General features: G+C 39.2%; 1 protein-coding gene across 6 annotated transcripts in view; it reads right to left on the bottom strand.

Moving 5' to 3' along the window:
• DAW1 (dynein assembly factor with WD repeats 1) overlaps positions 1 to 25,447 on the bottom strand; it is a 43,464-nt gene that overhangs the window by 17,394 nt on the left and 623 nt on the right. For 3 of the 6 annotated variants that reach the window (XM_024124730.1, XM_024124729.2, XM_024124731.3), the window contains exons 2-10: positions 20,547 to 20,619; positions 18,621 to 18,765; positions 17,184 to 17,242; positions 14,737 to 14,859; positions 14,011 to 14,110; positions 9,842 to 9,949; positions 8,211 to 8,317; positions 7,201 to 7,303; positions 6,289 to 6,403 (exon numbers count right to left, since the gene is read on the bottom strand). In XM_024124730.1, coding sequence (XP_023980498.1) covers positions 6,289 to 6,403; positions 7,201 to 7,303; positions 8,211 to 8,317; positions 9,842 to 9,949; positions 14,011 to 14,110; positions 14,737 to 14,859; positions 17,184 to 17,242; positions 18,621 to 18,765; positions 20,547 to 20,619 — 933 coding nt within the window. Of the gene's footprint in view, positions 1 to 6,288; positions 6,404 to 7,200; positions 7,304 to 8,210; positions 8,318 to 9,841; positions 9,950 to 14,010; positions 14,111 to 14,736; positions 14,860 to 17,183; positions 17,243 to 18,620; positions 18,766 to 20,044; positions 20,102 to 20,546; positions 20,620 to 25,447 lie in introns of all 6 variants that reach the window. The other 3 variants (XM_028482348.2, XM_028482351.2, XM_028482361.2) reach the window with 2 other exon arrangements.

Here is a 25,447-nt window from a genome sequence, read left to right as displayed (position 1 = left end):
TAAATCAGTTCACATCAATAGGAAAAGGTCTTACAACCTTCCAGTGACTTTCAATTATACTTTAAATAAAACCCAGATCACTACGATGGTATACCAGGCTCTAGTCACTAGACTCCAGCCTACTTCTGAGAGCTCATCTCATTCCACTCCGCCCCTCTGCACTCGAGCCACGGCAGGCTAATTCTTCTCCACTGAACACACCAAGCTAGTTTCCATCTCAGGGTTTCTGCACCTGCTGTTCCATCAGCAGAGAATACTCTTTCCTAAAATGATACTGTAAAAAAGTTAATAAACAGAAACCTCAATTAAATAGAGTCAGGAGACCAGCAGGGGGCGCCCTCACGCCCTGTGACCATAGCGGAGCCCAACAAGGAGAAGAAAGACTCAGCTAAGAAAACTCATGGACTCTGTTTACTATGGCCCACCCAAATCCCGTTTCCTTCCTATAAAAGTGTTTTCCTTCCCTTGTTGTGCCGGTACTTGCATGTGCCTCTCCAAGGCTGCAGACCCCCAACTGCAATTCTCTGCTGATACCAAATATACCCATGTTTACTGGAGAAATACCTGGCTATTTGTTTCAGGTCAACAATATCAGAGCTGCATGCTCCATACCTCAGTTTCAAAGTCATCTCTGTGCAGTGCCTTCCTCTAATTGAAACAGTCCTCTCTCTACCTTGTTCTCTTCACTGCATTATCTTACAGTATTAGAACCTGAAAGTATCTTTCCTCCACTATAACATGAGCTCTTAAAGGGTAGGAATTCTGTCTGCCTTCAGTACTGCTGATCCCTCAGTGTCTGGAAACATGCTCCACTCACAGTAGACACCCAGTAAAGATTTGATGTCTGCTTACTGACAGACACAGGGACATTTCCACCAACAACGAATGAGAGTTCCTTTTGCTCCAAATGTGTGCCACTTCTCACGTTGTCAGTGTTCTGACTTTTGCCCGTGCTAGTAGGTGTGAAGTGGTGTGAAGATGTGTACCTTCTCACTGTTGTTAATTTGCATTTCAAAGCATCTATCATTTTCCTTAAATCAGCACCTATTACATTCCTCCTCCCCCCTTGTTTTATTGGAAGAGTTTCCTCTTATCATACAATAGTTAAAACTAATCTCTCCATCTATTCTTTTAATCCCACCTCCTTTCCTGCTTTCTTTGGGCAGCTGTCCTATTGATTTTGTCACTGCCCAACACACACCTCTGTTTTTGGTCATTCTCTATTTCATCTTTCCATCCGACATGCAGACTTGATTAAATCTCATCTTAAATTTAGAAAAGGAAGATTATCATACTAAGCAAAGTAAGTTAGAAAGAGAAAGACACATACCATATGATATCACTTATATGTGGCATCTAAAATATGGCACAAATGAACTTATCTACTTATCTTTGGAACAAAAACAGACTCACAGACATAGACATTGCCAAGGGGGAGGGAGGGGGAGGGAGGGTGGAGGAGGGAAGGAGTGAAAGGTTGGGATTAGCAGATGCAAACTAGTATACATAGGATGGATCAACAAAGGTCCTACTGTAGAGCACAGGGGCAATAAGTGATGCTGGGAAAACTGGACAGCTACATGTAAAAGAATGAAATTAGAACACTCCCTAACACCATACACAAAAATAAATTTCAAAATGGATTAAAGACCTAGAGGTAAGACCGGACACTGTAAAACACTTAGAGGAAAACATAGGAAGAACACTCTTTGACAGAAATCACAGCAAGATCTTTTTTGACCCACCTTCTAGAGTAATGGAAATAAAAACAAAAATAAACAAATGGGACCTAATGAAACTTAAAAGCTTTTGCACAGCAAAGGAAACTATAAACAAGATGAAAAGATAACCCGCAGAATGGGAAAAAATATTTGCAAACGAATCAAGGGACAAAGGATTAATCTCCAAAATATATAAACAGCACTAAGAGCTCAATATTACAAAAAACAAACAATCCAATCAAAAAATGGGCAGAAGACCTAAATAGACATTTCTCCAAAAAAGACATACAGATGGCCAAGAGGCACGTGAAAAGCTGCTCAACCTCACTAATTATTAGAGAAATGCAAATCAAAACTACAATGAGGTATCACCTCACACCATTTAAAATGGGCATCATCTGAAAATCTACAAAGAATAAATGCTGGAGAGTGTGTGGAGAAAAGGGAACCTTCTTGCACTGTTGGTGGGAATGTAAATTGATACAGTCACTATGGAGAACAGTATGGAGGTTCCTTAAAAAACTAAGAATAGAACTACCATATGAACCAGCAATCCCACTACTGGGCACATACCCTGAGAAAACCATAAGTCAAACGGACACATGCACCGCAATGTTCATTGCAGCGCTATTTACAATAGCCAGGACATGGAAACAACCTAAATGTCCAACAATAGATGAATGGATAAAGAAGTGGTGGTACATATATACAATGGAATATTACTCAGCCATAAAAAGGAACAAAATTGGGTCATTTGTAGAGACATGGATGGACCTACAGACTGTCATACAGAGTGAAGTAAATCAGAAAGAGAAAAACAAATATCATATATTAACGTATATATGTAGAATCTAGAAAAATGGTACAGATGTACTGGTTTGCAAGGCAGAAATAGAGATACAGATGTAGAGAACAAATGTATGGACACTAAGGAGGGAGAGCGAGGTTGGTGGGGAGGTGGTGGTGGGATGAACTGGGAGATTGGGATTGTCCTATGTACACTAATATGTACAAAACAGATAACTAATAAAAAAAATAAAATCTTTAAAAAATTTTAAAAATAGAGAAAAATTTTTTAAAAAGAGTTTGTTAATAAGACAAAAATATCCAGTATAGATTAGTACATTAAATTTTACAAAAGCATTTTTAAACTTCAGAAAACATAAAAATAATACAGCCTGAAATTGTAGTTTTTTTATAAGATAGAAATATGAATAAGACACCAAAAATTTCAGCCTTGAGAATAATTCCAATGAAAATGAAAAAGGCGATAAATATGAAAAAACAGATTGTAGCTGCACAGGCAACTAACTCTGTTGAGTGAGATCTGATTTTAAGAAGGGAATGAGGAGCAAAGACCAGAGATAAATCTTAAAAAAGCTGCTCTAAACATGAAGACTTAGGAGGGACAGAATGAGAAGAGGTTTACAAAACACAGAAAAGAAAAAGAGTTTTTTGGAAGTAATGTGTTATCGAACAAGGAAAGAATCACTGCTAGGGAAAATAACAGATGATAGAAAGGACAAAACTAAAAGAATCAAGCTTATATATTATTCTCATCCATCCGTCAGCATCCTGATCCCTTGTCCCTGCTTGTTTCTTCCCTCATAGCACTGACCAACTCCTGACATTCTATATAATCTAATATTCTATACAAAACACATGCACAGTATCATTTATTGTCCCCCCATCTACAACTTAGCTCCAGGAGGAAAGAGATTCCCATCTCTTTTGTTCACTGATATATCCTATGCTCCTAAAACTATTCCTGGCACAAAGTAGGTACTCCATATATATTTAATGAATAGATTTTTTGTATAAATGAGAATGATATTTAAAATGAAAGGGCAGATTAATTATAGTTAAGGGATGATTTTTAAAAGCAAAGATCTGTGAGAAGATGAGAAAGTAAATAGTTAGTTTAAAATATAAAATTCTCCAGATTCAGGGTGTTTATACTCCAGGATGTAAAAAGGACATGTATGTATGATTAAAGGACCACCTTTGAAAACTCCTAGTGAGTAAGAGAACAAGCATGCAAATATAATTTTGAAAAGGGAGACAATAATAAAGACTGTAATTAAAATGAATCACTGGCAACATTCTACAACTGATTATAACACAAAGTAACTACTTAAAAGTATGTTAGTCACCAGGAGCAAATACAGGCAAAGAACAAGTGAAAAAATCATGCCCGGAAAAAGCATTCCATTTTTGCCAGAATTTCTTAAAGAGCTGTTAAGGAATTTACACAAGCATGATGTAAAGTCACACATGGTCCTTAAGAGAATTAAACATATGTGTAGCATCATATGTGATTATCAGAGAGGTGACTTAGACAGAGTGGAGGCTTGCTCATGTTGTCAGGGAAATGACACAGTCATAGAGCAGCATGATATGCATTCACAGGAGGTGACACAGATATAGTGTCAACCTGTGGTTATCACAGAGATGATGTAGACGTAGGCTGGCGTCAAGCATGGTCATGAGGGAGATGGCGCAGGCATAGTCTGGGATCAAATGTGGTCATCAGAAAGATGATGGAGATAGAGTGTAGTATCATATGTGTTCATCAGGGAGATGACCTAGACACAGCATAGTGCCTTACATTGTTGACGAGAAGATGACATGGACATAGTTTAGAATCAAGGAGATAGACATAGTGTCGCATGATACATGACCATTGATAAGATGATCCAGATGTAATGTAGGATCGTACATGGTAGTCAGAATGTTGATGTAGACACAGTGTGCACTGTGTGAGGATATCAAAGAGATAATGCAGCCATAGTATAGCATGATGTGTGGTTCTCAAGAAGATGAAAAGACATAGTGTAACATCATACAATAATACATACCAGCAAGCAGATAATGGAGACATAGTGTATAGTCATCTGTGGACTACAGGGAGATGGCACATACAGAGTGTAGCAACATATGTGGTTATCAACAGATGATACAGATATATTGCAGCACCATACATGGCCATCATGGATATGAAACAAACTATATCATCACACACAGTTGTCTAGGAGATAATGCAGAATAGGGTAGCACTCCACATGATTGTGAAGGAAATGACATAGACATGGTATAGCATTACATTTAGTTTTCAAGGAGATTACATGCACACAGACATTCATAATATGGGACTATCAGAGAAAAATCTTATTTTAAATATCATACATAGTTATCAAAGAGATAATGCACCTAGAGTCTGTCATACAGAGTGAAGTGAGTCAGAAAAAGAAAAACAAATACCGCATGCTAACACATATATATATGGAATCTAAAAAAAAAAAAAAGGTTCTGAAGAACCTAGGGGCAGGACAGGAATAAAGTCGCAGATGCAGAGAATGGACTTGAGGACACGGGGAGGGGGAAGGGTAAGCTGGGACAAAGTGAGAGAGGGGCACGGACACATATACACTACCAAAAGTAAAATAGATGGCTAGTGGGAAGCAGCCGCATAGCACAGGGAGATCAGCTCAGTGCTTCGTGACCACCTAGAGGGGTGGGGTAGGGAGGGTGGGAGGGAGAAACAGACAGCTAGTGGGAAGCAGCCGCATAGCACAGGGAGATCAGCTTGGTGTTTTGTGACCACCTAGAGGGGTGGGATAGGGAGGGTGGGAGGGAGGGAGAAGCAAGAGGGAAGAGATATGGGGATATATGTATATGTATAGCTGATTCACTTTGTTGTACAGCAGAAACTAACACACCATTGTAAGGAAATTATACTCCAATAAAGATGTTAAAAAAAAAAAGAGAGATAATGCAGTCATAATATAGCATCACATGTGCCTGCCAAAGAGACTCTGCATACATAGCACTGCATCATATGTGGTTGTAAAGGTGGCAACACAGACATATTATGGCATCATATAGTGTCATCAGTGAGATAAACAATAGCATAACAACATACATATTTACTTCAAAAGGATGTAGATATAGCATAACTTCATTTGTTATTGTCACGAAAATGATGCAAAGTATACAACTATACAGTGCTGTCAAGTAGATGATTAGACACAGGGTAGCATCAGACCGTGGTTATCAATGAGATGAGACTGACATGGTGTAGAATCATAAGTGGCATTCCAGAAAATGATGTATAGCACAACATTATATATGTTCATCATGATGATTCACTAGACATGTTAGAGCAGCACATGTTATAAAGCAGACAATGCAGATTTATTACAGAACCATCAGTGGCAGTCAAGCTGATGAGAACAACACAGTGTAGCATAATGCATGAACATGAGGGGGCGATGACCCAAGATACACCAAAATATATAGTTATCAGGAGATGAAGATCCAGTTTAACATCATATGTGGTTGTCACATATAAGGAGGTGATGCAGACATACTATAGCATCACATGTGATTATCAAGAATATGATAGAGACATAGTGTACTGACGTCCATGGACATCATAGAGATGAGGCACACGTAGTTTCTGTCATAGCTGGTCACCAGGGAGATGACCTATAGTGTAGAATCACACGTGTTTATCGAACAAAACATAAACCTCTCCATCAATTAAATGTACCAACAGATTACCTACCATCAGCCGAAGCAGTTGCAATAAGCTTTCCAGTGTAATCAAAACAGCTGTCTAGTATTTCATCATCATGGCCTGTTAACGTTGCCACACGTTTTCCATTTGTAGCATCCCACAGCTGCAATTTTTTAAAAAAAGAAGAAGATGGCGCAGACTATGACTTCCTGTCTAAAGTGCAGAGACGGCCAGAAGTAGCCTTTACGACATGTGTATGGCTGGCTAAACAACTGTGCCAAAATCATGTGTCTAATTTTCACACGTTTGTTCATTTTACCTTGATTCACGACCGGAGACCACAGCCAACCATCTAACAAGGCACACTTTGGACACAGAGAAGACCAAAGACAGACATTTAGAACGGGTAGCGCAAATCTGCCACTACATTAGGAAAAAAACCTCAAAGTGCACGCTTCACTGATTGGAATGGAAGCATCCTCTTTTCATGCAAAGGGCATCAAATGGTAAAGAGCCTGATCTAAAACTACGATGCTAGAAAATGAAAAGCACATTAAGATTATAATACATTTGGTATATAACCTATATATCTAATAATAATTCTAGAACATAAGCTCTTAGCAACAGAAACGTAAAGGCAGGGAGGCACTGTGTTGAGACTTCGTGAAGTTCACTCTAATCGAAGTTTAATAGAGTAATAGAGGGGCATTAAACAAAAATAACGCGCCTTTTAAAAAAATAAGATCTTTAACACATTTAAATCAACTAAAACTATTTTACATCACAATTCCTTCAAACTTGGAGGATCAGAAACTTGAAATTTAAAAATTACCAACTGTTGATAAATTAATATCTTAATTTTATAGCACCTTTAAAATTTGTTAATGTTGCAATGAATACCTGACACAGTATAAAGTACAGACATAAGAATTATAAAGCAAAGCTATTTCTTGAGCTCACCATGCAGGTTTTGTCCATAGAGCCAGTTAATATCAGAGAGCAATCCCAGTTGAATAAGGCACTGCTGATCTCAGCACAATGCCCAATTAAGGTATACACCTTCCTACAAAATGGAAATGGTTCAGACTGGTGAAAGATTCCTTAATCAGGAACGTGTACAAAGAATGATCTCCAGCCACTGGTGTAAGAGTCTGAATTTTACTTTTCACAAAATAATATCTATGATGACCAATCAAAGATGGCTTAACTGTAGCTCCAAAGAGTCTACTAGGCTACTAATTTCATTTCAGCAAAAAATATACTTAAATTTTAAACAACCCAAGATCACAACATTACTTAAGACAACACTTCAGAAAGGCATGGATAAAAAATAATAAAGGTAATCTGAAATTCTAGAACTATTTTTACACCAGATAGGTGGACCCCTTGGTTGTTCAGAAACTACCCATCAGTCGTCTGAGAACACTTCCTTCTCTCTCATTTCTTGTTGCAACCATGTTGATCGGTACCCCTGATAATTGGTCCCTCTATCAAAATACAGACAAGTCCAAGAGTGGAGTTTTCCAACAAAAATAGGCTAATTTAGTTAACTTCTTAGCAACTAGAACCAAAAATAATTAGGAAGGAAATTGAAGTTCTTGGACAAAATTAAATTTGGATCATTAGCCATGATTTTATTTATTCATGATATACAGGCCTACCATAATGACAAGCCATTGAAATGTGATTACACAGTACATGGAATAAATAATAGCTGTGTAACCAGGCTATTGTTAACATTCTCCTTTTATGTTACTGTTTGGCATTATTTCCTCAGAATTCCAAGAAAGCGTATATTTTTGGTGGATCAGAAATATCATTAAAGAATGAATTAATTTGCTTTCAATGTGTCCTATTCCTATGGAATCCAAGGTAAAGTTAATAGATTTAACATTAAGCTGATAAATAACAAAGACTATCTTCTTAATCTTCAGATGTGGCTTAAAAAAATTCTTAAAAATCAAGAATACCTTCCAGTATCAGCATCCCACACTGTAACTGTATGATCGAAAGACCCCGTGATGATTCTGTTTCCTGAGGTGTTAAAGGACAAAGAGATGATTTCAGCTGAGTGTCCCTAGAAAAAGAGCAGATATCATCATGCATACCTGTAGATGAAACAATTTCTACAAGTGTATAACATAATAGTCTAAACGAAAATGCTAAAAAAGGCAAAGCTCTATAGGGAGAAGAGAGATCAGTGGCTGGCTGGATAGGGAGAGACTGCAAACAAGCTGAAATACACTTAGGTGCTCAGAATTTTAATGTTCAGCTCCATTTAATTTTAATAAAGGACACGTGTAGAGCAGGACACGCACCTTCCAACGCTCTTAGGCATTTATCTGAAAGAAGAGGCAGTGAAGAAGCGTGACCCACAGAAGTGATGAGTATGAAGATCAGGAAAACTATACTTACATGAATAAAACGAGGCTCTCTGACTTAAGAAAGAAAAACTCTTGGTGTTAGTTAAAAACACTGATTTTCCTCTTTTTTTTCTAGTCCATTTCAACTTTTTCTAGAAGGAGAACTTCTAGAAAAAGTTCTCCTAGAAAATGGATCCTATTTTTTAAATCCATTTATAATTTGAAAGAATAAGATAATGTGATTTCCCATCTAATTGTCCCCACTGATTGCCACAGAGCATCACGCTTTTTTGCTTGGTAGTTTCCGCTGAGGCGGGAAGAAGTGGAGGGTAGCAGTCATAGGATGGTTCTGGACGGACATGTGGTGGCGACAGACAGGGGCCCCTGACGAGACACACCACCAGCATCCACTCTGCGGGCAGTGCCCTTTGGCCTTGTCACTTCCTGCCACTTGCCCCTTATACTTCAGACTTTGTAATACCAGAGGCTTCTAAGACTGGAGGTTAGAAAAGAAGGGAGTTTCTTTAAGAAATCTTCTGGCAGGTTCCTCCACTTCTGCCTCTTCCAAAAGGTGCCAGCCTCCATCTCCTTTGCTTTTAGCCAGGTAGGTGACCATAGGTTTTAAGCAATAGTTGGTACGGCTTACAGACCGAAGTTAGTCAAAATAAAAAGCCCATCTGGCTTCCCCAGCATGTCCATTTAAGTCTTTGGGAATAGTCAGCAAACCAGCTGAAACGCTCTTTCACTACAGTCTGAAAAGCAATCACTCAAAAACATCTTCTAACTTAGAGTTCATTTTGTAATAAAAATACAAATAAAAACAAACACAAGGGACTTCCCTGGTGGCGCAGTGGTTAAGAATCTGCCTGCCAATGCAGGGGACATGGGTTTGATCCCTGGTCTGGGAAGATCCCACATGCCGCGGAGCAACTAAGCCTGCGAGCCACAACTACTGAAGCCCGCGTGCCACAACTACTGAAGCCCGCGCGCCTAGAGCCCGTGCTCCGCAACAAGAGAAGCCACCACAATGAGAAGCCCGCGCACCGCAACGAAGAGTGGCACCCGCTCGCCACAACTAGAGAAAGCCCGCGCACAGCAACGAAGACCCAACGCAGCCAAAAATAAAAAATAATTAATTAATTTATTTATTTAAAAAAAAACCACAAGTAAAAGGCTTACCCAAAGGAATAGCTAATGAAAATGTAAAACTCTTGATGTTATTAACATTAGTAACATACTGTGAGAGTGAACACTTCCTCTCCATTCTGAATGTTCCACAGTTTGGCCGTTGTGTCCATACTTCCAGTAGCCACCAATGTGCTTTGAGGATTAAACGATAAACACACCTGAATTACATGAAATGAGAGAGATTTTAGAAAGATAGAATTTTACATTGTTAATTCTAATATAGAAAAGCTTGGAGATGTAACTCTCTCAGCAGATTCAGCCTAATTCTTTGTACAGACACGCAGCAAAATACCAGATATGAGTAGCCGTTTATCTGCAGGTTGATCCTGAAGCATTCTCCTCTTGAGAAGAGGCTGCTGTTCTCCCACATCACCCAGCTCAGGCCTGGAGAGGGAATGGCTCCCCTTAATCACTTCCAGACCATAGGAGAACAAGAACAAGAGCAAAGCCCATCTCCTTTGAGATTCATGCTATCTGGCTCCCAACTTTTTTTTTTGTTTCGGCCAGGTCGCGGGGCATGTGGGATCTTAGTTCCCCGACCAGGGATCGAACCTGTGCCCCCTGCAGTGGAAGTGTGGAGTCTTAGCTGCTGGACCACCAGGGAAGTCCCTCTAGCTCCCATCCTCCTTGTTGATGTGTTCAGCAACCTATCAATCACGCCCCCTCACTTGCCTAGGACTTTGGCTATTGGCTCTCATTCTCAGTTCCGAGTCCCAGGTGGCCTTCGTGTGCACCATCCACCCAATATCCCCAGACCCACGATCCTGGACTCCTTTTCATAATCACGCCCATGGCAACACCCTTACCTTGATGTCACCTCCTCTAGAAGATTCACTGCCAATACACCAGTCTCTAGTTACAATTTCCCAATACTTCCACTTTCTCTCTTCCTTACCAAGCCTCCCCTCCAACCTCCCCATAGGATACCTTCCATTTCATGTAAACTCCTCTCTTTTCTCCTGGTCCATTATCCCCCATTCAAATGACACCTGGAAGCATCACTCCTGCCAGCATCCCTCAAACTCCTAGTCCCTGTCTTTGCACCTGCACCCTTCATATAACTCCTAAAAACTTGTATCAATCTGGGATTTTATCCACTCATTTGCCTGCCCTACCCTCAACCAAGACAGTTGAAGAAAACAGTATAGCAGATACTAGTGATACTCATTCATGTCTTCCGTCCTCAGCTGTGGCCTCAGTAGCTTTTCTTATTTTGTCCAACACGCCTCTGATTCAATATATTCTCCCATTGCCCATTTTTGCCTCCACTCCCATCTTCATTCCTCCTCAGCAGATAACTTGGCCTCCTAATACTTCCCTGAAAAAACTTACCTATCCGTTGAGAACTTCCTCCCCTGGCCCTCACTTTCCTTTCCTCCAGTCTCAGATTCAGAGGGATCACTTTGCCATTTTAAGACACTATGTTCCCTGTACACCTAGGTGAGATGAGCCCACCAACTTTTCCTTCCCTCTAGACGGAGCTAGATCCTTTCCAGTGGCCTATAAGTATGCTTGAGCTCTTCCCACATGAAAACAAATCCTCCCTTGACTCTACATATCCATTTTTTAACCACCCTTATTTCCTTTTACAACCAAATTCCTTGGAAAAATAGTCTACCGTCACTCACTGCCCATCTTCCACTCTTCACCTCTACTGGAACCACTCTAGATAAATGTCCAGTTCAGAGGCTTGGTTGGTCTTGGTCATCTTACTTAACATCCCTGAGGTTCTCGATATTTTCTTCCTTCTTGACTGCTTTGACAGTGCTCTGCTTTTCTTCTCTAACTTCTTGTCTCTTTTACTGTATCTTTTAAAATTTTCTCTTCTCCATCTTCCCAAGATCCCACCAGCTTTCTCCCTATAATCTACCTTTCCCTTTGGGAAATTTCAATTGTTCAGTGGTTTCTACTGCCACCCAGATGCCGGTGACTCACACATCCACGTCTTTTACCCAGAGCTCACTGCTCGGTTCCGCCCCAAAGAGCCAACTGCCAAATGGATGCCTCTGTTGGGCCACCACACAGGGAGACCTTAGTCACTCTGTCTAAGACACGCAAACCACACAAAGACTCCTGCTTCTCTCTTATGTACGGGCCTGGTGAATGGCGCTGCCAGTTGCCCGGGTCTGAAATCAGGGAATCACCGTGAGCACTTTGTTTCCTTCATGCCTCATGTCTACTTGGTAACCCAGTCCTGCTCCTTCCACCCCTAACCTCTCTCACATTCTCCTCACCAGCCTCACAACAGGGCTCTGCCATCTTTGCTTGGGTGGTTACAAGATCCCCACTGGCCCATACTTCTGATATTATCCGCTGCCCATTTCTCCTTCACAATGGCAAAAGAATGATCTTCCCAAAATGCAAAGCTGACCATGCCCCTTCCCAGCTGAAAAGTCTCAACAGTATGACAATATCTCCAGGATGAAGTCCCAATTCCTTAGCATAGCATTTAAGACCCTTTAGAAATCTACAATAAGGCCTCCCCTGCCTCCCTCACTTCAATCACACAAAGGCTGGGATGTGGCTTTGCAGGGTTACAGGTGTGCCGGGCACTGGCACATTGAGCCCAGACAGCTGGGCAGCACCAGAGATCCCCGCCAGTCACCTCTAACTGTGGGAGCAGCTCTTCCCAGTGTTTGCATCTCCGGAGAGCACCTTCTGTGCGGGGAAGGCTGGGAAGCGCTGCTCTGGACACTCAGAGCCACTTGAGTGCTAAGCACAAACCACGATTACACACCTCCTCTGGGCCTTTGCTGCTGCAGCCCCCTCTGTCTGGAACGCACCTGCCACCTCTCTGCAGAGTCTTTCCTGAATGCCAGTCCTGGCCACGGAGGCTTGGCCACTCCTTCTGTGCCCTCACTGAACTCCCCGCCAACTTCTAGCCCACCTACAACACATCTTTAAACTTAGCCATGGACACCTCTACTCCCTCTACAAAACTGCAAAATCCCTGCGGGACCAAGAACTACATCTGATTCTGCTTGGTACCCCACACACATAGGCCAGGGCTTCACACAGTCAATACTTAGTAAATATTCATTGGATTGATGTTGTTGACTACGAAAAATACAAATGTCTTCCTAGGAACTAAAAATAAAGAAACCTTTTCAAAATCCCAAGGGAGTATGAAAACATGGCCACACTATGGGAATGAGGGTTCTGTCTTTCTTAGGACCCTGGACAAATTACTTAAGCTCTCTATGCCTCAGCATCCTTAACTGTAAAATGGGGAAATATCTACCCCTTACGGCTGTTATGAGGGACCACTAAGCTAATACATGTAAAGGGCTTAGGACAGTGCTTCAGGCATGTTGAGTGCCACTAAAGGGTCAGTTACAATTTCTAACTGCAGTATCCCCAGTGTTCAGCAAAGTACCTTGAACATAGCGTGAGCTCTTGCTGGATGAACATACAATGAATTCGAAGGATGAATATAAATAAATTTTTATTCCTAAAATAAGGAGACTGTTTATTTTTAAAAGCTATCACTTGTTCCATAGGGTGCCAATTATCTCTCTAATTGTTATAAGATGTAACACAGAATTGGCCAAGGACAAGGGCTTCCCAATAGTGAAAGCCATTTAGAGTATCAAACGATTTATGCAAATTTGAGTTCTAATTATATCCAGAAAACAATCAGCTTAGATATCTTACATGATATAAAAAACTTATTTTAAAAGCTATTTTAAGAACTTTGTCAACCCCCATCAAGTCAGTCTTCTAAACACAAGCCAGTGAAAAAGAAAAAGTCAGGTTGGATATTGTATTCATATACTTATCCCATTATTTGTCTACTTAGTCAAAGCAGGATGTGGGTCTTTTACAGCATCGTCAAGATATTAAGACTAGAGTAGTTTATAAATTATATCAGTGCCATCATACATGATATATAGAAACTGAAAATATCAGATAGACTTTAAAATTAATTATAAAGGTATAGCCACTACTTTTACAATGGAATTCTAAAAAGAAATAACAATGATGTGATGTGCCAGTGTAAGTTCGTCAGTTGTAATATACGTACCACCCTGATGGGAATGCTGATAATGCAGCATGCAGCGGAGGGGAAAGGCGAGAAATCTTTGTACTTTTTACTCAATTTTCCTGTCAGCCTAAAACTGCTCTAAAAAATAAGTTCTACTGAAAACAGAGGAAAGTAAAACAAAACAAAAACAAAAAGAATGACAACATAAAAATATAATAAAATAAATATACTCACTATTTCTGCTGTATGACCCCTAAAGGTATGGTAACAGTTTCCGGTTTCTACACTCCATAGTTTACAAGTCTTATCAAAGGACCCAGTGGCAATTTTGTCACTAAGATTTAAAAAGAATATATATGGAATTTGAAAACAAATTCAACCACAGTATTTGATACACTGAATTAAGAAAAAAGATACTAATACATGGATCTCTATCTACTCAGAAGTTTATTTCACTTTTAAAATAATAACCTATCCAGTAAATCAACTATACTCCAATATAGAATAAAAATTTTTTAAAAATAAAATAAAATAACAAGCAATCTTATATCTATTTCAGTGAACTCTATAACAAAATAGAGTTCTAATTTTTGAATAGTATCAGTTTATACGTTCAGCCCAGTGCTATAAACATCAGCAGGAACTTCCTGTCAGAGAACTCCCAAGGGCAGAGAGTCAGCCCTGCAAAAGCTTGAACTCTCGCTCACCTCTTTACTACTGTGTGAACCTGGGAAGGGTATTTGAACTTTATGTATGTTATATGAAACCAGTAATACCTATCCCAAAGCTCCTTTAAGCACTGAAGAAGGTATTTAAAAGGTTTCCAAAGCACATGTCAGGCACTCAGTAACTTTTAGTTCTTTGTCTTCCTCTTTTCCTTCCCCATTAGATAGAGGGAGACATGAATAGAAGAATGAATGGATTAATAAGGAATAAGTGAACAAGTGAATGTCTTTTTACCCATAAGGATTGTTGAATGCTATGGCATAAACCACATTCCTGTGACCCTCCAGGGTGTGAAGTTCCTCTCCAGAGGCAGTGTCCCAGAGTTTGCATGTCCGATCATAGCTTCCTGTGATAAAGCTAACACAAGCCATATAAATACATCACAAGGTGAAACTAGCAATGTGTTAATAAAGACCTCGTTGTTTTTGCCAGCAAAGTTATAACCCCATTTACCTTGCTTTTTACAATGGAAGTTGTCAAGGCAGAACAAACAAATTGGGAACAATATCTAACCTTTGACCTGGAAACTTGCCAATTTTAACCCAAACCCAAAAAGGAGTTACTAGATAAAATAAAGAGTAATGCTTCCAATAATCATTCTTACAATATAAATAGTTATATCATTAAATAATGTTAATAATCAGTAACATTTTCTGAAACTCTAATATATCTCAACAAATAACATCATTCTTCCCGTTGCTCAGACCATGAAGTCTTAGCATCACCTTTGATGCCTCGCTTTCCCTCACAGCCCACACACAATCTATCAGTAAATCCTATCAGCCCAGTCTCAGAATACATCCCTGGTATGGCCACTTCTCACTAGCTCCATTGTCTCTATCTCTTGCCCAAACAAATAAAACCACCTTCTAATAGGGCTTGACTCACACATGTCCCTTACAAATCTATTTCCCTCACCAAAATTGGATTTATTTTGTTTAACCTTCCTCGGATGGCTTCCCAGTGATCTAGAGGAAAATTCAAACTTGGATCGTGGTCCGCAAGGCCAGCAGTCCTGGCTACGCCTGGGACCTCAACTTCTCCCGAAAGCACACCCTGATCAGCCACATTCCCCTTCCCACTAGTCTCTGAAGAACTGTATTGTTTCTCTCATACATGCTAGTTCTTCTACCTGTCTGGTTTACCACCATCATCCCTAGGCCCTGGAACATGACTGACACACTAAGTGTTCAATAAATATTTCTTTAATATTTTACAATCCTTTAACGTGACTATTCTACTATAGGAATCGTTAGTATCAATATACTGACCTCTAATAGCTTAAATTAAGAGTATCTTAGGTATTCCTTAAATACTCCATTAGGAAAAATATTTCCCAAGCACAGAAAAAAATGCACGAAATTGAAAAGCCACTCTTAATGTCACGTGGTTATGATAAAAGGTGAAACAAATTCTGATCTATATCCAACTAAACAGGAAGGCTGACAAGGCAGTATATCTGTGGTTCTCTTCTAGGCATTTTCCTCCTAGCTTCTTGGGGAATGTAAATTGGTATGGTCATCATGGAACAGAGTATGGTGGTTACCAAAAAAAATTAAAAATAGAACTACCATATGATCCAGCAATCTCATTTCTGGGTATATATCCAAAGGAAACGAAATCAGGATCTCGTAGCGATACCTGCACTCCTATATTCACTGCAGCATTGTTCACTATAGCCGAGATATGGAAATAACCTGAATGTCTGTCAAAGGATGAATAGGTGAAGAAAATGTGGTGCATATATATGTTCACAATGAAATATTATTCGGCCATGAGAAAGAAGGACATCCTGCCATTTGCTACTGCATGGATGAATCTGTAGGACATGATGCTAAGTGAAATAAGCCAGACACAGAAGGACAAATACCATATGATCTCACTTATATGTGCAATCTAAACAACAACAACCACAAAGTTGAACTCACAGAAACAGAGAGGACAATAGTAGTTACCAGGGACCGGGGAGGGGAAATGGGAAGGCATTAGTCAAAGGGTACAAAGTTGCAGTTACGTAGAATGAATAAGCCTAGAGATCTAACGTACAGGCATGATGACTACAGTTAATAATACTGTATTGAATGCCGGAAATATGCTGAGAGAATAGATTTCAGGTGCTCTCATCACACACACAAAAGATGGTAACTGTGGAGATGAGATGTTAATTAACTTGATTGTAGTTATCATTTCACTATGTATATGTATATCAAATCATCATGTTGTATTCCTTACATGTATACTTTTATTTTAAAACTTTTATCCCTTGATTATTAAAAATTAGAAGTAAAGAATAGAAATAGACACAGACTTACACATAGAAATAAAGAACCAGAGCACAGAGGATTTCAGGGCAGTGAAACTGCTCTGTGTGATCCCACAACAGTGGATATATGTCATTATACATTTGCCAACCTGTAGAATGTGTACAAAACCAAGAGTCAACCCTAATGTAAACTATGAACTTCTCGTGATAATGATGTGTCGCTATCAATATCGGCTACAACTGTAACAGATGCAGGTCTCGGTGGGGGACGCCAATGGCGAGGGAGGCTGTGTGCAGGGGCGCAAGGCAGACGCTTTACAGGAAACCTCTGTACCTTCTGCTCAGTTTTGCTGTGAACCTACAACTGCTCTAAAAAATAAAGTCTAATAAACTGTTTTAAATAAACGGAGAACCTTACCATGAGCCTGATTTATTAAGTGCAACGTTAGTCAATGGCAGTATATGTGCTCTGAGAACCTTCAATGAAAGAAAACACCACTTATTTTAAACTCAAACAAAACTTTTCAGTTCATTCATTTTAACTGCAAACCAATGAAGACACTCAAATGTGTCTTCATTATACATAATAAATGGACAATATCAAATATCTGAACAAATGAGAAAAATACATTGGACCTTCTATTATTAAGACCAATAACACATTTGGTGGTTACAACTAATTACAGAAACATAATAGTATCTGTGTTTTCCATCAATTTACCTTTAGATAGATTATGGCTATAAAATACCAAATAGCACTAATTTATATTTTCTTTCACATATTGCACATGGCTTTGTATATATGCATAAACAGTGTATATAGGAAATAAACTAAATATGTTTCAAATAGAGATTTACAATGTATCATTACTTTTTGAATCTTAAAGCTCCTTCAGAGTCAGGATACATCGTGTTTTTATCTTTCCATCCCTACATCGTCTAGCACATAGTGGACGCTTAATATTTATTGAATGAATATACTTAAATTGGATCATCTGTTTATAGACAGAGTGATTGGCTAGACTGGGACGGTCCCAGTTACGTCTACTGCCAGAGTGTAACTATTAATAGTGTCCTCTTTCACTATCAAAAATGTTCCCTTTGGAGGATAAATTACAAGGTCATGCGTTATAGAGCTCATATTTGAAGTTAAATAGTGCCACCTGCTGGACAAAGAACTATTACAAGAATAACCATCCTCTCGTAAATGGAACTGATGAATACAGAAGATTGCCTGAATATTTTGCATCAGACAAAATAAGCTGAGTATTTAATAATAAGTCTACTTAAGTCATAAAAAATAAAGTCAGTGTAATATAAAGCAATTCTAGAATAAATCATTAAATTTTGTTAAATAATAAAGAAAAAATAAAAGCTGTTCTTGAATAAATGACTACATTTGTTTTAATTTAGTCACCAAAATAATAGAGGAAAATAAGCATATTTTCATTAAATTAAAATTATTATGCAATCCATATCAATAAATAATTTGCTAAAATATAGTTAGGTTCACATGGAAGCAGAAATTTTGAAATATTGATACACCATGAAATATGTCTTAATATTACTCTAACTGGAAAAAATTTTTAATTATTCAATAACTTAGATTACCCTTTAGATTTATCATTATAAAGAAGAGTTAAAGTTACTAGTACAAATCTTTATTGAACCTGTTACGAAGTAAATTTTTGAATTTCATTCATTCATTCAACGAACATTTATTAAGACTTAGTCTTAGCAAAAATGTGTGAGGAACTGAGGGAAAGAGAAAACATGATTTGTACTTTACCTCAGATTAATAGAACATCAAGTAATTCACTGAAGTTCTACTCAGTATCTTTAAAACAGACATTACCTTAAAAAGATAGAATTTGTGGTTGCTGTACTGTCCGAGTTTATTTTGTAACCTCTGTATTAAAAGTTTGACCTGGTCTGCTCGTGAAGCTGTGACTAGAGGTTCTGCTTTCTGTATCTCTTCTACTAAGGCATTGACATCTGTACTGAAATTCACCAAGAACAAAAAAGTTATTTTTGTCTATGTCAAAAATTGCATATACATTTATTACATAAAGGATTATATATAGCTTTATGAAGCATAAGATTTATAAAATGTCAACAACACCGTCATTTTTACCAAGAGATTTCTGGGGGAAAAAAAAATCACAGAAATCACTGAAGAGCATTGTGTCACAGATGAAAGCTGCTTGGGTTCTCTCCAGTGCCTTTCCATTAACTGAGACTTCTCCTGAGGAAGGTGTACAAAGATTCTCATTTGCTTACCTAAGAAGGCCAAGTGCATACTGGTTCTGAGCAAGAGCTCTTTTCATTTATTTTTTTCCTGTTTCTTTTTTCTTTTAAATGAACATATATTAAATGTGCCCACTCCTACTATACTTGGCACCTTACATACGTTCTGTCATTTAATCCTGTAACAACCCTCTAATTCAAAGCGTTTTCACAACTATTTTAGTGATGAAGAAACTGAGGCTCAGAAAGGTTAGATTTGTAATATTTTTAGGGAAAGAGAAAGTACCTAACCAAACACAAAAATTCAAAGAATAATAATAATTATTACTATTAGATTTCTTATGGGCTATAACATTATTTCCCTGAAAGAGAACTGGTGTGAAAAGTACAGATTCAAGTTTTCCCCAGTATTCAAATAATCTACAGCAATTATGGTAAATTTTGCTAGTCCAGAATAATATTAATTCAAGACAAATATTAATGTCTCTATACCACAAAACATCCAAAATAGGGTCATTTTGCAAAACATGTCACAAATGCGTATCGAGAAAGGACTCGGGGCCCAGCTGCCGTGAAGGAGGTGGTAGTTGGCTGACGGCCTCCAGCTGCAGCTTCTTCAGGATCCATGTTAGTGTTTGAGCCCACGGCTTGCTCTAATCCACAGCCCTCGGCCGCTGGCTAGGCAAGGGGGCCGCGCAAGAGCCTGGCCGTTTCTGCCCCGTGAGGGGGCCCTCAAACCCGCAAGCTTTGTTCCGAGCTCCCCCACGGGCTGGAGGGACTCCTGTCAAATCTACATCATCATCAAGGTTGATGTCTCCTCCTGCCCAGACGTGCCTCATCCTCTGATCTGTCCCAGGTGTCACTTCCCAGTAACCTTGTACCCACCTACTTCTGTTTCAGCATCTGCTTCTCAGAAATGTGAAATCTGATAAGCATCCTCCTCCTGTTCATAAATAAACATATGCTGAGCTCCAGTTTTGTGCAAGGCACTGAGCTAGGAGACCATTCATTCAACTAACCTTCATTACCTACCATAGGTTGAGTCCTGGGGGTGTCAGAGGTATGGTCCCAGCTTTCAAGAAACACAGTCTTTCAGAATAAGAGTGAATATTTGAAATGGAAATGAATCAGAGATGTTTCACAATGATGACTTTGAAAAACTCAGCTGTCAAAATAGTTACACTTTCATAAGAATTAAAAAGATAATAATGCCTCTTGGAAAGGTTTCCAACAAATGTTAGGAATCAAAACAGATTTCCAAACCAAAAGGTTTATTTTATTTTTTTTAAAGAAGGTTGGTTTGGGAAGAAGAAGAAGAAAGACTGATGATCCTTTTTCCACTTCCTCCTCATTCAGCAAGACACTCAAATAAAATTCAACAAAACAAAAAGGAAATAATATACCCCGGAACAATCGTATTAGTCATGCATTGTCTGTAGCTTATGCAGCTCACATCCACACACCATCCTATGTCAGGGTCTCCCAATCACAATTTTGGATATGAAATACATATTGCATTATATAGCTAGCTTACCTGGTTTGGAGATCGAGCAGATCTATGGATTTGGTCTTCAGTTGTCCACTTTTTTCATATTCCAACATAATTCCTAAGAAATAAACAAATATTAAGTTATAAAACACTTATGATCACAGCCTATGACAAAAGTTAACCTACTTTGACATAATTTTTTTCATTTTTGTTTTTCCATTTTTGAAATTTTTCTACATAAAACATATGCAGTGATGTCTGATTTCAAAACAAGATGGTGTAGACCCCCTTTTCCTTGGTCTGTCCTCTAAATACACTTGAAATCATTCAGCAGGCAATGCTAAAATAATTGAAAGTTGGATAGAAAAAGGTGGATGGATAGGGGCCTCAGGATTTGAGGAATGACAACATGGTGAGTTCCCTGGGTTTTCTTTTCATTTCACACGTATCCCAACAGTGGGACCAGAAGGACGTGCAGCCTGGAACCACCGAAAAGCACAGATAACAAAACATCAAAACACAGCAAAAAAAGCTTGCTTTCTGTGGCCAACGGACAAGGAAAAGAGAAGTCAAACAAAGTACTGATGAGGAGCCCTAAACTGCTCCACCACGGGGACCCCTGCAGGCAGTCCCACCCCCCAGTGGAAGCCCTGGGCTGTTCCAGTCCCCACTGCAAAGCTGGGCCCCAGTGCAGTCTCATCTGCCTGCAACAGCTGGAGCAGCAAAGCCGCAGACCTTCACAATCCCTGCTCCTTGGCTGGTGTCCGAGGGGCCATTTGATCTGCCTACAGCAGCATCAGCGAAGTCCCAGGACCTCCCAGACCCCATTCCACAGCAAAGCAGCAAAGCAGCGTCTCCCTGCCTGTCAACCAGTGGCACAACCAGGCCCAGGGGCTTGTCCTCCACCCCCAGAAGGTCACACAGTGAGAACAGGCACGCTGGGGACATACCTTCTGCCCCTGCAGGTGGTACCAGAGAAGACTGAGCAGGAGTCTTGCTAAGACAAAGCAAAGCAGCAGCCTTACACCAGAAAAACAAATTAGACCAGAATAACATGGCAAAGGCTCAGAAAACTAAAGGATCACTGTAATTAAAGCCCACAAAAGCAGACCAGAACCTATGTGCTAAACCTAAACATGGTGACGGCGTGCCGAAATAGGTGTACGTGTGGGATGAGGAGTCTCCAGGGTACAATAAAAAGTCACTCATCACAGTAAGAACCAGAGAAAGACGATCAGTAAATGCCAATATGGAGATGAATCAGATACTGGAACTAATGACGAGGATTTTAAAGGAGGTATCATAAAAGTGCTTCAGGGACTTCCCTGGCTTTCCAGTGGTTAAGACTCCACACTTCCAATGCAGCGGGCGCAGGTTCAATCCCTGACCAGGGAACTAAGATTCCACACGCCACGCGGTGCGGCCAGAAAAAAAAAAAAAAAAAAAAAATGCTTCAGCAGTCGTTTACAGAGTCACTTGAAACAAATAAATGAAAAATCTCAGAAAATAAATAGAAGTTATTGAAATAAATCAAATGGGAATTATGGTATTATGAAAAATACAATAACCAAAATGAAAAACATGCTGAATAGGCTCAAGAGCAGAGCAGAGATGACAAAGCAGAGAATCAGTGAACTTGAAGACTCATCAACAGAATATATTCTAGCTGAACGACAGAGAGATAATAGACTGGAAAAAATCTGAACGAGCCTCTATCGTACCACCTCTGTGGATACGGACCAGTGGAACGGATATGTTTTGGCCTCAGGACCAATTTACACGTTTTTAATTATTGGGAATTTTGGGTCTTCTAATACTTTCCACATTAAAATGGAAAATCTTTTAAAGTATTTATTAAATTGTTGTAAAATAGCAATAATAAATTCATAGCATGTTAATATAAATAGCATATTTCATCGAAATAACTATATTTATTCCCCTCACCCAAAAAATGTAAGAAAAGTAGCATTGTTTTACACTTTTGCAGATCTCTTTAATATCTAGCTTAACTAAAGACGGCTGGATTCTCATCTCTGCTTCTGCATTTAAGCTGTTGCTATAGGTTGTTTTAGATACAATATAAGGAAAAATCTGGGTCATACACAGATATGTAGTTGGAAAATGGAGGAATATTTTAATCAGTTTTTTGTGTAATTTTGTGTAATTTTTTGTGTAATTTTGGATATTCTTCTTTGATACGACTTTAAAACTCAACAAATGGTAGTTTTATAAAGATTGGCTGCAATTCCGAGTCTGAAACCACCTCAATGAACTCTTCAGACCCGGTTACATTAAAACCCATTGGTCTATCTCACACTTTCAATTTCTTTTACCACGTGTGATTTACAACATCATGTGTCAGATATTTGAAAAATGTTAGTTTACTGAGTTCTAAATGTGGGCATATTTCATCATACAATATCCAAAAAATCACATCTGTTAATACCACTACCAATATCTATCATCAGAAAATTCTTTTACTGTTGGTAAGCCGTTAAGCTTATGATGTTAGATACAAATTTCCTGAAGTTCTAATTCTCGCTCTGAAAGCTCAAATATTATCACCGGCAAGAAATATTGACAGTTTTGCTTGAAAATTTCAGACTTACTTTGTTCATTTTCAAGAAAATGTCTGCCATATATACAAGTCTGAAAACCATGTTTATTCCTGTCTTTCACGTTAAAACGGTGTTCCATGAAAAAAATGGCTAGTTCATCTTTCAGCTCAAACACATGCACGAGCACATTCCTCAAGATAAGGATTGTACATCACTTTGCAGCAGAAGCACCTTAGGAGAACTTTCTACTTCATCACCCAGAAAACACGTACCCACACGTCAGTATTTCACTACGTTAATAAGTGCTATTGCTTCACCAAGGACATTCTTAAGTAAAACTGAGGGCTTTTTGGTGTTTGTTTCTGTTTTTCCTATTGCAAGCGCGTCAGTGAGGAATAACATGGCCGTTGTCAGAGTTTGGTGCCACTGCTTGATTTGTAGCCAGGCACCAGCAGTTTCACCTTCCATTGCTTTTGCACCACTAGGGCAAATATCTACACCGTGAAAAAAAGAAAATGATGTCTTAGTGTTATTACAAAAAGAGATTTGACATTGAGGCCCCCAATGAAAGGATTTGAGGGCCCCAAGAGTCCCCTTACACTTTGAGAATCATTGCAACAGACTATAATTTGATATAACAGATATGATTCCAGCAGCATTTCGGATCAAGAGAGAACAGGAAACTCTGTCAAAACACTGTATTTACTTTTCAAAAGCACTGAAACATTGAGACAGAATATGCAGAGTTGAAAAGGCAGGTATTATACTTGGCATCAAACAGATCCAAGTTGGAGTTCCAGCCCAACTCCTCACTCATTTCATAATACTAGTAAAGTAATCTCTTTATATCTCAGTTTTCTCACCTGTAGATAATACCTTCAGTTTGTTGGTTAAGATTAAATAACTTGTATATAAAGCACCTGGCATACATAAAGTCTTACTGAACAGTGCTCATTATTTAGCTATTAATCAAATGCTACCTTTTGACATATTCTTGTATGTCACGGTCACCTTGTATTGCTTAAATTGCATTTATGCCTTCTCTCTCCAGTGAGATGGTAACATACTTGAGAGAAGAAGCTAAATCCTGCAGAGGGTGGATTTTATTCTGAACATGATGGGAAACTATTGGAGAGGTTTAGTCCAGATTCTGCAGGCTGTTAGTGACAGAAAGACTTTAGAGGATGAAGTTAAACCAGGAATCCAGTTGACAAGCCCAGGGATGGTTGAAGTAGAGGCAATGGTGGGTGAGATGGAGATAAGGGAAGGGTACAGGTGATAGCTGGAAGAAGGGTTGGGTCAAGAAACGTGTGCCAAGGAAATGGAGAGAATGTGATGGAGGCACAGAAGAGTTTGGAAGTAGAGCTGACAGAATTTGTTTATGGACTGGATAAGGGAGTGCAGAGAGGGGAAGTGAATGATCACAAGAGAGAAATAAAAGATGACCGAGGTTTCTGCCAGAAAAAGTGGATGGGTGGTGATACCATCTATGGACTGGGCACAGCCTGAAGCAGCTACACGATCAGGATGGGATTGGAGAAAAGGAATCGTGAGGTCTGTGCCTATTAGACATCTCGATGGAGATGTTGACTAAGCAGATGGATGCACTGCTGTGAACAGTGAGACTTTCAGTGTTAAGATTTTTCAAGTCCCACTCCTCACAAAGTTATCCAAAATGAAACCAGTCCAAAGTGATCTCACACTCCTTTGACATCTTAATGACAGTTCTTGTCCAAACTTTTCATTGGGCAAGTGTATTTCGTCATCTACTGCCTTGTGGCAAGCTTTGCAGACTTTTTACTTTATACTCTTATTTTTAATATGAGTACTGAATTAGAAGCCAGGAATTCTGCTCCTATTTCTGTCCCTGAAAACCTGTGTGACCAGTGGACTACACTTATTCTCTAAAGGTCACCATGTCCTCACCTATAAAACAAGAGGACTAGGCAATGCTGTCCTACTCTAAAACTAGAGCATTCTAGAATCCTCTGGGTTTATTTCACAATTCCTTAAGTCATTGGAACTTTTTAAAAGTCCCATGACAAGGAGCACAAAGTGTGTACAGAGTAGGCCTTCAGTAAATGTGCTGATTGATTGATATGTACAGTCTGGAATTCGGTCACTAAGGTAATATGCTTATTAAGTATGCATTTTTCTTTTCATACTCAACACACCTTGACTTAGTCATTCTGGTGCGTTTAAAATAACAATCAATGTGGTCCTTGTCGGTGTCTTCCCTTCCAGAAACCAATATTCCACGACACCTAATCACCTCCTCTCCCTCCCCGTCCACTTCATTCCTAAGTAACCAGAAAGCATTATGACTCAGCAATTTTTTTTTTTTTTTTTTTGTGGTATGCGGGCCTCCCTCTGCTGTGGCCTCTCCCC

This window comes from Physeter macrocephalus, chromosome 2, assembly GCF_002837175.3.
Source record: "Physeter macrocephalus isolate SW-GA chromosome 2, ASM283717v5, whole genome shotgun sequence".
Lineage (NCBI taxonomy): Eukaryota > Metazoa > Chordata > Mammalia > Artiodactyla > Physeteridae > Physeter > Physeter macrocephalus.
Note: the sequence above shows the minus strand (reverse complement) of the source record. Positions and strands in the feature narration are given on the sequence as shown.